Genomic DNA, 15,044 nt, shown 5'->3' on the forward strand with positions numbered 1-15,044 from the left:
GCCATGCATGTTGGGAAGGTGCATGCATCCATGGGGACCTCTCCTGGGAGCACCCCTGGGAAGCAGGAAAGAGGAGGAGAACTTGGATCCTCTCCCATCAGTAAAACTCCAACTGTGTTTCAGGTGGTGCAGCCAGGCTTGGGGAGAAACAGAGGGGCAATGAGAGGACTCCCATGGCAGGAAGGAGAACCAGGCAGAGACAGGAAGGTGGGGAATTCTGTGGCACTTTTGAGTGCCAAGTGTTCAAAGGAGTCACCAGCCAGTACCCCTCTGACTTACACAGCAGACAGCTATTTCTGCCTTGGGAAAACACAGTTTCTGTGGCATCAGTACAAATTGATTTACAGCGCTAGTGAAATGCTTAATTCCGGTTGGCATCAAGAGCAGGGAGGTGTGCAACCTCTTCAGATGCCTTTCTCGGTCCTTTAGCTCTCCATCTTCAGGTCTGTGAGCCTGAATACCTCGTTCATCTTGCCCAGCATGGTGACATAGCTTCTCTAAATCACACAAGTTTTGTGCTTTTATTGTAGTGTTGTCCTTGAGAGCATAGTACAGTAATTCTGTGTGGTACCAGACAAGGAGGAGCTACAGAAATAAGGTTAGGTGCCTGGGATTGGTGGGCACAACTGGTTCAGTAGCTGAGGTTGTACTGTGGGTATAAAGAGACTGTGATGATACTGAGGGGTAGCTCAGGGCTCTGTGCACAGCAGCACTGTGAGGACATGTAGAGATTGTTTGTGGTGAAGGTGGTGAGATGCTGGCACAGGTCGCCCAGGGAGGTGGTAGATGCCCCATTCCTGGAAGTGTTCAAGGTCAGGCTGGATGCGGCTCTGAGCAACCTCAAGATGTCCTGATGATCTTGGAGTTATTTGCCATTCTAACAAATTCCCTAATGCTGTTTTCTCCACATCTCCTATCTTGAGGCAGAACAGGGCAAGGACAGGACTAACATAGCTTTTATGTTTACATGTCCCTGCAGAGTCATCAGTCGAGCCCAAGGACTAAAGCTGGTGGTGGAGACTCTCATGTCATCCCTGAAGCCCATTGGAAACATCGTGGTCATCTGCTGTGCCTTTTTCATAATCTTTGGAATCCTGGGAGTTCAGGTGAGTCCCCTGTAAGCCTCAGCACCTAACCCAAGGAGGTAAGGAGGCACACATGGCCCCACATCTGGGTATCTACACTGATAGCACACTATAAACCTTCCTGAAACTGAACCAATGGGCTGTTTGGCTGAGGAGGAAGCAGATTTCCCACTATTCATCAGTCATTAAAATCTCATTAACAATTGCAGTCTAACAACAGTGACCCATCAGCATGTATTCCCAGCCATAGTTGAAGGAGCAGTGGTTAGATCCAGTTAGTAGAGTTAGTTTTGCCCCTCTGGTTCCATCAAGGTCCTCTGCCCAGCTTTAGAAGTGTGTGTTGGTTTTGAATCCATAGCTTTGCCACAGTCAACAGCCTGGAATGACTCAGACCCAAGGGTTTATGTATCCCTCAGTTGTCACCCCAGCAGCACAGCGTGGCCTTCCAAGTGCTCCCAAGACATATTTATTCCTGACTTCCAAGTCTTGGCTTTGTGTCGCTTGATGTGTTGGAACTTTCTTGAGGCTTCCCGGTTGCATGCAGTGATTACAAAAGCCAACGTGATGACCCCCTTAAAGCACAGAACGGGCTTTCTTCATCCTTTCCCCACCTCAAGAACTTCTGCTTTGCGTGCAATAGGATGTGATTCAAGATATTTGTCCACTTTCTTGGCCCAGCCACACCACAGAAGGGTCAGGCCTGATGCATGATGTGTACCACCAGAAAAGCTCCACTTAGGGAAGCTGTTAAATCCCATTCCTGTTCTGTCTGCAAGATAACATAGGGACGTCTCCCCTCCCTTCTTCTAGGTATAAACCAATGGGGAAATAGAAACTCTCAAAGCTGAAATTGTTGGTTTGTAAACTCCAGAGAGACCTTGAACTAGAAATTCATTCAGATTCTGACAGCTTGTACAACTGAAAGCTTGCAGAAATAGAGATTTCTGAGTCTGCTTCCTGCCAGCTCTGCTGGCAATATCCTCAGTCCCAGAAGTGCAGGCACCCAGGAGAAAAGTGGCAGAGTTTCCAATGCAGTTGGTTTCTCATCACCTGAAGAGATTGTCTCATATAAATATTCAGACATAACACTTATTTCTTTCTGAAGTTTATCTGATCTGTCACAGCCAGCTTTGGAAAGCAGCTGTTTGTCTTTGGTTTAGAAAGGTGTCTTATGTAATATTTTATACTAATATACTCTTTAAATAATAAATACAGCATTGAAAATAAACAGAGAACGTGCCATGCATAACCACCTCAGTGGCTAGATTGGCTTTGCATTCGAGTACAACAACATCCATCCATTATACTAAACAGATTAATAAAACAAAGCATATCCCGTAAAACAGTATAAAACCCAGACACAGGAAAATTTATACCCAGCAACAAAAGTTGCAGCATGCTCTTTGAGTTCCCTCCCTGCTAATTGCGATTGCTTTCTCCCTGGTGACTTGCAGTCTTAGGTTAAATTGTCATGACTGCTGATGTGCTTAAGTGGTAGATACAAGCAAGACTGATCCTGTATTCTGGATGCGAAGTTCTCCGTTAATATTCATGTCTAATTAGGTGTAAGATTAGGGCCATAGCTATTTGCTATAAAAAGATGATCTCTCCAAGTTACAGTTGGTTTTCCCACGTAAATATAAACCGGGGATTAAACCAGAGGGTTTAAATGCTATTAAAATTCAGCTGTCCACATTTCTAATGGTATTTCCTCCTAGCAAGACTGATTTTGGCGTAGAGCTTGCCCACGCATGAATAGTCATTAGTAACACAGAAGAAATATGCAAAACAAGTACAGTGGGAAACACTGGCTCTCTCAGAAGTGCTGAAACCTGAAGCACTGATGGGGATCAGCATTTTTGCAAACAGAGCTTTGCATTTCCAGACCCCGTTAGTAGCTGTGTTACTGCTCCCATCTGAGTGGCATTACAGGCCAGCTCCTGGAGAAGTTATATTTATAGTCAATATATTAAAACCAGTTATTTACCTTCCTGCTTAATTAAAGCTTTACTCTGTGAAGGCTATATCTCCCCAGTCTGCCGTACCCACAGATAGTGTTTCTCCATGGAAAGATCAGGGAATACTTCTCTTTTTGCATCCAGAGGTTTTATGGCTGCATTGAGTGGTGATTAATTTTGCATGCCTAGAGAACATCCTTCTGCTGTTGATTGCTGAAGGAAACCCATGGAGTAATGTGTGGGTTTATCTTGTTCACTATTATTTCTACTGATATTTGTTTAAAACAACAGATCAAAATCTGTCAGTGTCTTTTCTCTGTATACCCAGGTGGTGTTTTAAGGAGCCTGGAGAGCAGGCTGCCATTTCCCCCAAAACCAGCAATGTCAATAGCTTCTGTCAGCAAATAAAACCAGATTTGTTGGTTGTCTCCTGGGCTTTGATACCATCCATCCTGCTAGCATCAATCACCCTGTCTGAAGCAGTAATCATTCCCTACCAGTCTGTTCCTTGTTGAGGAAGCAGCAGGTCTAGAATCAGGAGGCTCATGTTGCTTCTGCAGGTGTAAATCATGAGCTGACTCCCCAGGAGTTGCATCTCCTTTGGCTTAAACCAAAGGAAACAAGCTCAGGGTCATGTAGCCAGCACTATTTGGGCTTGGCTCCTTAAGCTCACCCCAGGGAATATTTTTAGAGACCCCTGCACAGACTTCAGAGCCTAATGACGGCTGGAGAACTGTGTTCAGGATCAGGGACCAGAGCTGTACTGACAGTAGTCTTGATTCAGCAAGAGCCCATCACTTGCAGCAGCTTGGCTCCTCTTTGGCATGTTCCCTTGTGACCCCTAAGAGCAGAGCTTAGTCCATTGCTGTGCTCATCAGTGCCACCTTTCCTTTGCTAACAGAGGGCCCCTGTTACACTTAATTTGTCGGTGACTCTTAAAACCAGCACCATTAACTGGGCTGAGAGCCGCTGGAGTCGTTCCACAAGTGGTAAGAAACCATTAGCTGGTCTGGGCTATTAGCTGGAGCTACACTTCTGCTGCCGACCCAGAAGCAAAGGCCTTTAGGGCACTCTCAGATCAGTGAACCAGACAACCTAATACATGAGGTGGGTGTCCTAAACGATGTGAAATCATGCATTTGTTCATTAGGTGTGTATTATGTAGGCTGCTCACACTTAATAACCTGCACGAATGAGGCCATTTCCTTTAACTCCTCTGGTCAGCGTGGGAAGTGCAGAATACCCAGGGAGAAATGCCCATCATCTGCAGGCTGAATCTTTACAGTTCTCCTCTTCTTTGCATATTTTGCAGCTTTTCAAAGGCAAGTTTTTTGTCTGCCAGGGGGAGGACACCAGAAACATCACAAATAAATCGGATTGTACAGAAGCAAGCTACAAATGGGTCCGGCACAAGTATAATTTTGATAATCTCGGCCAGGTATTAATAGAATGGTAATCTGCTTCTTTGCTCCTTTACCTCCTTGACTTAAAACCTGTGCGTTATTATCCCGTGGGATTTTCTTACAGGGCACTACCAGTTGCAGTAAAGATTCAGTTCACATACACAGCATTCTGTCTCTGTAAATCCCAAAGGTAGTGTTTCCAAGCAGGCATACACTTCTTTTCGGAACAGAACAAGCACATGTGGCTTTGTGGAGTACTTAATTGCTTCACTGCTACATAACAAACTAAATATATCTTGCAGAAGGGCTTGTCTAATAGAGCCGGACAATTTCAACCTTCTCTGCAACACAGCCTTATTTTAGTAGCGTGGTAAGGACTAATTAGTGGGGAGCAGTGAAGACCTGGAGGGTAGAAATGAAACTGCTTTTGTCTTCTGCTTTGTGGTTTCCGAATTAGTGTTCATTGCTGAACCAGGGGTATTGACAGGTTCATGCTGCCAAGAGAAACCTTGGGCATCAAAGTGCCCCATTACCAGGCAGGTAATGATAATCCTCAGACAGGAAAGGGCAAAGAGGAGTAAAATACTACACTAAAAGAACTTTAGTGCAACTATATCTAACTTTTTCCCATGCATTTCTAGGCCCTGATGTCTCTCTTTGTTCTGGCCTCCAAGGACGGGTGGGTGGATATCATGTACGATGGCTTAGATGCGGTGGGAGTTGACCAGCAGGTACGTGTTCTAGCAAAAGCTCTGTGAGAAATGAGTTGTCAAAGGTTGCACATTCTGGCTCCTGTTTTGCAAAACACTATTGGCTTCCACAGTCAAATGGGGTTGTGGGGTTAGGATTGAGGGAAGCATTTAACTCAACTCTTCAGGTATGACAAGGAGTTCAGTGAGAAGTTGGGGTTTGGACCTAACCTTTTTCATATGGATTTCGCAACACGACTGATGTAACGAGCATTAGGAGAACTGCACCTATCAAAGAATGGTTTGACTTTTTAAGCAATTTGGGCATTTCAGGAGAAAAGTGCTTTGTGTAGGTACAGGTTTTCAGTGAGGGATTTACAATAACTGCAGAGCTGTCCTGCTGTTGGCAGAACAGAGGTGGTTCTTTTCAAAAGTTCTTTGTGTTTTGCGAACATTCATTTAAAATATCTTAGAGAGCTTTAATTTCTGTGAAGTGCAGAGCACACTGAGCTGCCTGAAAGGGGCACCCACAGCTTTTGCATGGGCAGCAGCATCAGTTTGCTCCCTTCTTGGTTTTTTGAGGTTCACTTGACATTTGCCTTCCTCCACTTTGCAGCCAGTCATGAACTACAATCCATGGATGCTCCTTTACTTCATCTCCTTCCTGCTGATCGTGGCCTTCTTTGTCCTCAACATGTTTGTGGGGGTAGTGGTGGAGAACTTCCACAAGTGTCGGCAGCATCAGGAGGAGGAAGAAGCCAAGAGGCGGGAGGAGAAGAGGCTTCGCCGGCTGGAGAAAAAGAGAAGGAGTAAGGAGAAACAGATGGCTGGTCGGTAGTCTTTCCACATCTTTCTGAGTCCTGCTTGACCTTCCACACAATCCCCTTCTCCCTCCCCTCCCTGCCTCGCGTCTGGTGATCATTCCTCTCCCAAAAAGCATGTCCAGCTATAAAATTTGCATGAAGGAAATAGCATCGTTTTAGGCTGAGCAAGGAGCCATGGAGGCCTTTTTAATGGCTGCATGATTTGCAATGACCTTTCCATTGGAGGTTATTTAAATTAAAATATAATAGTAATCAGACCTGGAGCTTCTTGGATAGCAGAGCTCAGTGTTACACAAATAGTGACAATTGCAAAGATCAGCAGTGCCGGATGGCATCATAAATCTTCTGAGTCACGAGCACTGTTGCTTGATAACTGGATTCACTATTTAGTTTATTACAGCCTTGTAATGCCACAGTGATGTTACCTGTCCCATTTATCAAGAAGGTTTATTTATTGGCGCTGTAGCACCACTGCTATTCAAGAGTGTAATAAAATAATGGATCCGTCTCATTCTAGTAATGCTTAAAAACTCCTTAGAGAAACATATCAATGCATTTGCTTGAGAAATACAGATCAGAAAAAAAAAAAAGCTGTTGAGAAGAGTAACTAACTAGACAAAATAGCACTGATGCAAATTGAACTTAACTCCAAAAGGGATGTGCAAGCTGGCAGCCCTGCCTAGAAATGGCTTTACAGGTGAAAGGAGGCTAGACCTCCGCTCTGCCAAGAGTCTCCAATCCAACACTTGTCTCTTAGTCTTTTTGTTATTTTATTGTTGGTTAAATAAGTCAGCCAGAGGCCACAGGTCGCAGGTCCTCTTCTTCTCGCATGCTGTCTTCCGACGGAACTTTCTCCATTTCCCTTTGTGTCCATGGCCTCACACTTTCCCTCCCTGGTCAGTCCGTCTGCTGCTCTCTCTGTGTCCCCTTTCACATCTCTTTTCTATCTTTGACAGACTTCAGTACTGTTTAAGAGGCTGTCTGATCAGGCGCTTGTTCCGAAAGCTGGTAATATTGAGTCTGATGTATTGTTTTTAATAGTCTCAAGGTATTTAAATAGCTATGACAGGCTTAACCATGCAACCACGTACTACAGCGGTGTCTCAGCCTCTCTCAGTTTAGCACTTCCCTGTGGTCACCTCTTTGAGTCCCATGGGCTTCACAGGTTTTGTAACCAATAGGATGTATCACACCAGCCTCTGGACAGCAAACTTCAGTTTATGCCAAGAGCCTGGCTTCCCTGATGGTCAGTGGAAAGATGGAGGCTTCCCTCACGGGCAGTGGAGGACACATTAGACTGTTCTCAGTTAAGTGGGATACAGATGGAAAGAGTTTTTTGTTGCTGTTTTTCATATCAGAAAAATGCCTAGAAAGCTCTTTCAGTCAATCCAAGCTCCCAAACACAGTTGCAGGCTGAAGAGTTAGAAAATGTTGTTAAAAACTGCAGAGAAAGATCCCTATTTAAAGTTGCCATTTTGGAAAGCAGGCATTTCTGTAGAAGAGAAATAGATGTTTAGTTATTATTAATGACCTTATTTATAATGCTAGAGGAGCTAGATGAAGAAAAGACGTAAGCCGGGGCAATTTCCCAGCGGGAAGGAATCACAAACCATCCTTGGAGATGTAGTTATTCATTCAGTCCTATGAAATGTCTAATTAAAGAGGCAATAAACAGCTATTTTACTGAGGATCAAATATTGCTGAGTATTCAATTGCCATAAAAACCTTTCAAGAGCAAAGTATGAAGCCCTCCAAATCACTTCAAAACAGTTCTCCCAATTCGTGTTCAGTGAAACATTGGTTTTAATTGACCGTGTCCAGCTTTGCCCTCGGAGGCAACAGATGTCATTGCTTAGCTCTATTCTGCATGGTGGGAACTGGCAGATGATACCAAAACTAGGGCTTTGATTATGCCAGCAACTCCATGGCAGTTCCTTTAACTGAGCTTCCTGAGTGTCCCCTGATGCCCAAACCAACCTATCAATGTCAGACATAGACATCTAATTGGTTGCACAGCCATTTTTGCTTGTAGACACTTCAAGTGCATTTGAACAGTTGGAAACCAGAAAAGCCTGTGAAATCCCAGATCACAGGATGTAGGCAGATGCAGGAGTGGTTGCTGTAAGGTGCTGGCCCAGCAGGATGTGTATCAAGTCTGTCCTTCAGAGGTGTCCATCACCATTAAGTGATGGGGTTCTGAGGTATTCTCTTGGGCTTCCACCTGTGTATGTGGGAGGAGCACAAGAGCCCTTTTCCACAATGAGCCCGTGTACCTGAGCCCACCCTCCATAAGGCACCATGAGAGGATCCTGCAGAGAACCATTCCCATTAGAGGCAATGGAGAGCCTGAGACCTCTGCAGGGGAAGGGAAGTCTTGCCGTGTGTCCTGCCGGGTGATTAACGCCGTTTCGTTCTTTTAGATCTAATGCTGGATGATGTATTAATGGAGAGCTCAGCCAGTGCAGTGCAAGGTACTGGGAAGTCGGCACGTCTCGTCCCACTTGAATGGCAGTGCTGTGTCACTAACGGCTGGCCACCGCTGCTGTGAGGCATCCCACTAAACCGTGTGTGTGGTGCAAAGCTCGTTTGCTTACTTCATGGCACACGCATATCATTCTGAGCTGCGGGTCCGCAGACCTGGCTCAGCACTGACACTTGCAAACCCTTAATTTACCCCTTGATCATGTTATGTTCTTCAGTATGATTTTTTTGTTGTTTTTTTTCTGGTTTTCATTAAGTCACTCTTGGACTTTTCATGGCTTTATTTTTGTTCTCTTTTTTTTGTTGGTTTTGGTTTTTTTTCTTAGAGAATAATGACTGGACTGTGAAATGGGCCCTTTATTGTTTAGCTTCCCAACCACCAACTTAGGAGTCTCTGAATAACTGGCAGGATTGTCTCTGGAAGGCAGGCAGTCTCGCTTAGGAGTTATTCCATTATTCTCCAGCCCTTTCTCACTGCTTCGCTTCAGAGAGGCACAGTATTTTGTCAGCAGGGTAAAACTCAGCGTAGTGAAGAGCTTCAACCCCACGCCAGCCCTCAGCATGGGTTGGGGTTCAGCCCTTGTGCTGCCCAGCTTGTAAATTCTTTGTATTGATTGGAAGTCGTTTGATCCACGAGGTATCTTGTGAATTAAAAGAGATAAAGATGCCACCTCAAAGCCTTTCCACATCTTGGTGGGGATGGACCAGCTGGGCTAAACACAGCTGGGGGCTTGACCTGGTTACCCCGACCCACTGCTTACTCATGTCATGCTTTCCCATCCCTCCTCGCCAGGACGATGCTCAGGGCTACAAATCTGCCCCTTTGCTCTTTTTATGTCTAGGAGAAGGTTTGATCTGGCAAGCATTTTGTTTAATTCATAACTTATGAATATTAGCCTGAATAATTAAAGAGGTGCCAACACAGAAACAAATATGGCTGTAATTTTTGACAAAAATAATACGCTAGGAAAATTGTGCTATTAAAACTCTCACCTGTGAACAAGCTCCCACTGCTTGAGATGGGAGCGGGGCTCCATCCGTCTCTCACATATTGCAGGGAGTTTGATTCAATACAAAGGTGAGGGCTATTGGCCTTCACTGAAGAGGGTAACTCAGGGAGACAGAGGTTCCTACCTTGTCTTTCTAAGGCCTGGTTAAACTTTATCACAACATGCTTTAATATATCCTGAATCTCCTTCCCACTGCCATTCCCGGTATTTTTATCTCTCTGCTTTCAATCTTGCTGTTCTTGGTAGGCTTCCTGTACTCTCCTGCGAAACAGGGCAGCAGGAGGGGATGTGCTGTCACTGGGTTTGGGGTCTGTTTGTTTGTTCTACTATTTATTTGGTTGTGACTCCTTTCCTGGTCCTACAGAGCCACATCAAGGCTGCCTTATTTTTAAGGCACTGAACTCATTCCAAATTCCTTCATTCTCTTGCGCAGGCTCAGAAACACTTGGAGTTTGCTTTTAAAACCTGGTCAATTATCAGGTCTGTGCTTTGTGTTTCCTTTTGTTGCCTTTTCTTTGGATCCAGTGGTAGTGAATGTGCCACACTGCTCTTCAGGCACCAGCATGAGGGAACAGAAAGGTTTTACTTCAGAACCTCACTGTTGGGAATATTAAGGAATCAGTCCCGGGTGCTGTAAATGAACCTCCTGTGGTTCAGTGAGAAATCTGAAGTTGTGACCCCAAAGCTTTCACACATCTCTGCACTTACAGAGGGCTTCTTTTCTGTTTCTGTGAAGATGAGATGGAGTATTGCGTGTGTGTGCGTGTGTGCTGCTGCCTGGTGCTTAGTGAGATATTATAATTTCATTTTTTTCCTTCCCCCCCCCCCCCCCCCCCCCAAAGTCTACATTCTATCACAACTGGAATCTTCTCAGTGGAAATAATTTATCATTTTCCATTTTGATTTTATTTTACTGTTATTTTTCAGTAAATCCATTCAGTACAATAAAAGCCAAGCCAAACGCTGTGTTTAAAACAAAAAGTTCCTTCAGTGCAAACTACTTCTTAACCTTATAATATTCTTGATACAGTTTGTAAATCCAGCTGCGTCACGGACTCATTGCTCACTGGTTTGCTGCTGTCCTCCAGATACACTCAGACCTGAAAAGTAGTTAATTTCCTTGTTATAGGAGAAAGAAGGAACTGGAGGAGACAGTAATGGAATTGTCCCACTCTCATGAATTCCAATTTCCTGTGCCCACACACCTCCAGTTGAAAGCCACCTCGGGGAAAGTGGCAATTTCCTCTTGACAGGGCTATATTCAGAGGCTGCTGCTATTCAGAGATATTTTGGAGCCACACGCCCAGCCTGGTTCCCCCTAAGAAAATACAGTTAATGGGAAGAAAGTGGCCTCAGCCCCATGTCCCATGGTGATGGCTGAGACTGGTCAAGCCCTGAGACCCTCTGGCCGTGGCACAACAGGGCAGAAAGGATGCCTTTAGTGCTGCTTTGCTGGTCACTGGTGCCACTTCACAGGTCACATCCTGGAGCTGTCAGAAGAAGAGCAGCATGGGGTTAAATGCCCCAAACCTGGGCTGTGATCACTAAACCCAAAAGGCACCTGGCCTGGGAGAAGTTAGAGTGGGATTAGGAATGGGAAATGTTTATCGTGCAACAGCAGTGTCATTGCCTTTCCAAATGGGCAGGAGAGGATGGCGATGAGTTTGGGCACCCCACGACACAGGCTGGGGCTGCTGTGCTCTGCCTCTCAGCCCTGGAAAAGGGGGATAAGTTATCCTGCAGGATGATGCCAAGAGGAGTGTAGAATGTGAGCTTGAGTTGAGCTGCAAAATCTCCTTCCTACCTGGGTTAGGAGATTGCTCAGGATCCGCTGTCTGAGCTGATCTTCTCCTCTGCAATGGTATCTAGATTTGAGCCACTTCTCCTCTCTCCTGGCCTCCAGCCATGGTGAAGCAGCTTGATTTACACCCTGTTTACCAGCCTAATGTCTCGTAGTGGGCTTTTGCTGTATTTCCCCATCTCCTCATATTCTCATTCTGCCAATTCTTCTTTGTTCGTTTGCTCTCCTCTTTTCTTTAACGCCATGTGTGCCGGGAAGCCAAGTTAACCTTTCCAGTAATAACCAAGACTAACCCAGAGCTCTTGTTGTTCTTGACACAGTGTATTGTAACAGTACAGTAATGTGGTGTTGTGTTAGTTGTGGAGTTCACCACCTGGAGTTTAACAGATGTCTGTATTTCCCAAGATGTTGGTATTGTTTAGATCTTTACTGCATTAATTAGAAATGATACTGTGTGATAAGGGGCATGGGATTTGTACCTGGGTCATTCTACATGAGCAATACCCAAATTGTCTGTAAAACTGATTGGGTTAAATACATGGAATTCATACAATAGCAAGAAAATGATTTATCTGTTCAGAAAGTTCCCTGCCCACCTAGACACAGTAGGTATTTATTGATAGTCCTTGGACAGCATGTGAGCTTGCGTGTGGTTCATCTCGTGGTAGTATCTCTATTGCACTAATATGCATGGCTGGCATGCGGAGATGGATGTAGTGAGTGGTGGCAGGTTTCATAAGCAGGGTTGACAAATCCCCTCTCAACAAAGATAATGGGGAAGGCTGAAACATTTACTAATGGTAATTTTCCAAGGCTGCAAAGGCATCTGCAAGAGCAGCATCCAGAGATGTTTGGCTGTGGAAACCTGGGGGAATGTGCTGGGAAAGGTTGAAAGGGAGCTCTGGGAGAGGGGGAGAAGCCTTTGCAGCTCTATGAGCAATTAGCAACCCTGCTTATGGGGTCATGCACTGGCTAATCCAGGTGCAGGAGCCCTGCACAGGAGACATTTTATAACCTCTCTCTAAATCCTCTCTCTTTTCTAACAGAGTCGGTGCTGTTCTGTAGGATTTGGAATTACCTGCCAATCAAAGCTAAGAAAAAATTAGAATTCCTGTGTAATTATTCATAAGTAAATCCATTGCAAGAAAAGGCAGAAACATTGACATTTTTCTTTGAATGTGAATTATACATAAATGCAGAAGTGAGTGATCCAATTACAATGGTGTTTCTTTCCGAGATGATAAGTTGGTTCATAAAAATAGGTCCTATTCCTAACCTAATTGTATTCAAACATTTTAGTTAATTTGCTACTTATAATTCAGCATAATGTGATCGAGATATCTTGACTTTATGGAGATTTATGCAGATTCTGAGATACCCGACAAAGTCTTAGGAGTGAGTCAGCAGTTACCAGCCGGCCTTTTTGTAAGCACTTAATAGATTCACACAAAAATCCGTTTTATAGACCTTTTCATCAATATTGTGCATTAGCAGTCATGTACAGATCACCTGAAGCACACTGCAGATCAGAAAGTGAATATTAATTTTGCCTTTCATTTGACGACACTGAGGCAGAAGTTTGGGTGTTCCAAATCCCTACAGAATAAAACTGCTGAATGATTTGTCTCTCTGGGCTGCAAGGGAAAGGTCTGTCTTTATGGAGGAACCAAACTCTGGTTTTTAGGATCCCGTTATGAAGCAGGGAGCACATGAAACCATTAAACCTATGGGTTTCATTGCAATGTCATTGGCTACTGACAAAGAATTCTATTTCCAGGCAAAATTTAACCTTCTAAAATTAGTTTTCCCTGAGGGCAACCCAAACCTCTGCTTCCTGGCTTCATTCTGCCCAACTTTTTTGCTCAGAATCATGTATCAAACTGTACATTTGCTCAGCAGCACTAAATATCAAGCCATGTAATTCTTACAGCTCGATAATTTTCATAACCAGTTGATCATCTAATTATGAGAGTAATATTATACCCTGACATATTCAAGACAGTCCTTTCCACTTCAATCTGCATTATAATGCCGCCTTGAAAATTGTACTGAATTATATACTCAGCCTTGGCATTTCCTCATTAGAGATTAGGTGAGTAAATGAGTTTATCTCTAGGAACGTTTGGGGTCTAAAGAGCATGTGTCATCCCTGAGGCAGCCGAACATGGGAATGAGTTGAACAGTGAAATCTGCACTTTGATAATCTTGTCTAAATGGAGGATCATTATTTTCTAATCGCTAAGGCTGACTGATCAGTTTTCCTTGGTATTTTTATGGACCATTTTTCAGGGCTCTGACAGTGCTGAATTTTGTTCTCTCTCCAGTTTATTGCAAAGAACATAATATGCCTGAATTACATCTCTTTCAAAGACCACCACTAACTCAATGGCCTGTATTTTTAGCCATTGTTAGCGAAATCTGGCCCCATCATTAATTGGGCTTTTCGGATAGATTGGGCACATTTAAGATCTGCAGAAACAAAAATTGTTAGTTTAGTTTAAATTTTCCTACAGGGAAAACATTCTTTAGCAGCACAACAGTCCCAGCTCACCTCATCCCTGATGCCGTAAGGCTGAGTATAGCGCATGTCCCACTGAAGATGTTTAATGGATGTAAGATGACGGGAGCCCTGCTGTGTATTAAAAATGGTAACATGACAGCAAGAAAAAAGGAAATGAGAAAGACAGCATGTTGCTGTAATCAGCCTAGAATTTATCATCCTTGGAGTTGGAAAGTGAGGGGGCATTGACTCCAGAAAGACGCAGAGAAATGACTTGACGTGCCTCTCCGCTCTCCTCCTCCCTGCTGCAGAAGCACAGTGTAAGCCCTACTATTCGGATTACTCCCGCTTCCGTCTCCTGATCCACCAGATGTGCACCAGCCATTACCTGGACTTGTTCATCACCGGAGTGATTGGCCTCAATGTGATCACCATGGCCATGGAGCACTACCAGCAACCAAAGGTAATGTCACAGAGATGGGGAGAAGGTCAGGAGGGACATGGCCAGCCATGGTGGGATATGCTGATGGGCAGAGCTAAGGCCAGTTTTGCTGTTAGACTTTGGGTCCCCATTCACCATGCTTGACCCTATCCCTTTGTCCCATGGAGGATATCCATGCAGCAGCTGGCTTCCAGCTCAAACTATGGCTTTCATTACCTGGATCCCATTTCACCTCTCCCTTCTAGTTAAATGCAAATGGACTGCTTTGAAAATGAGGATGGGAGCACGATTGGTTTGCTTAACATGATGCTGATAGAACTCTTTCATTTGATTTAAGTTTTCCAGCAAAAAAAAAATAAAAATAAAAAAGGAGAAAAGGAAAAATAATAGAACAATTTGTTAAATGTTTCTTTTTGCAAAGTTTCTTCTAAATCCCCAATGTCCCATAGAGCCTAGTTTTCACAGGCACTGAATTCCATGGTGGTCTTTAAAAACCAGTTTAACATATTAGTGCACTGTGTTCCTGGGCCTTTGTCATACTCTGAAAATAAAAACAGTCTGTCCTGGTATGTCAAGTCTCTTGTGCATAAGAATGAAATGGAAATAGCTGCCTTTGCCATATAACTTGTACTTTATTAGCCACTTTCAGCATGAATAACTGTAACACACAATAGGAGGAAATATTCTTTAAGACTAGACAGGACTTGAATACTTAATGTAAAAAACAAGTAAGACGGGTAAACGAGGGGAAAAATATCCTGCAGCCTATCGTAAAGAAGCCAAAAAGTGAAAGGGCACAAGCCCAATTTATTTCCTCTGTTCAGGTCACCTTTAAATACTGGAAGGCTCAT

General features: G+C 44.1%; 1 protein-coding gene across 15 annotated transcripts in view; it reads left to right on the forward strand.

The window, feature by feature from the left end:
- Positions 1-15,044, forward strand: part of CACNA1G (calcium voltage-gated channel subunit alpha1 G) — a 138,612-nt gene that overhangs the window by 101,387 nt on the left and 22,181 nt on the right. For 5 of the 15 annotated variants that reach the window (XM_057418393.1, XM_057418408.1, XM_057418395.1 and 2 more), the window contains 6 exons: positions 980-1,106; positions 4,356-4,481; positions 5,088-5,177; positions 5,752-5,965; positions 8,380-8,430; positions 14,063-14,214. In XM_057418393.1, coding sequence (XP_057274376.1) covers positions 980-1,106; positions 4,356-4,481; positions 5,088-5,177; positions 5,752-5,965; positions 8,380-8,430; positions 14,063-14,214 — 760 coding nt within the window. The remainder of the gene's footprint in view (positions 1-979; positions 1,107-4,355; positions 4,482-5,087; positions 5,178-5,751; positions 5,966-8,379; positions 8,431-14,062; positions 14,215-15,044) is intronic. The other 10 variants (XM_057418394.1, XM_057418396.1, XM_057418407.1 and 7 more) reach the window with 3 other exon arrangements.

The sequence above is a fragment of the Pezoporus wallicus genome, unplaced genomic scaffold (assembly GCF_028554395.1).
Source record: "Pezoporus wallicus isolate ANWC-B61680 ecotype Strahan unplaced genomic scaffold, APGP_CSIRO_Pwel_v1 contig_3710, whole genome shotgun sequence".
In the NCBI taxonomy this organism is placed as follows: domain Eukaryota; kingdom Metazoa; phylum Chordata; class Aves; order Psittaciformes; family Psittacidae; genus Pezoporus; species Pezoporus wallicus.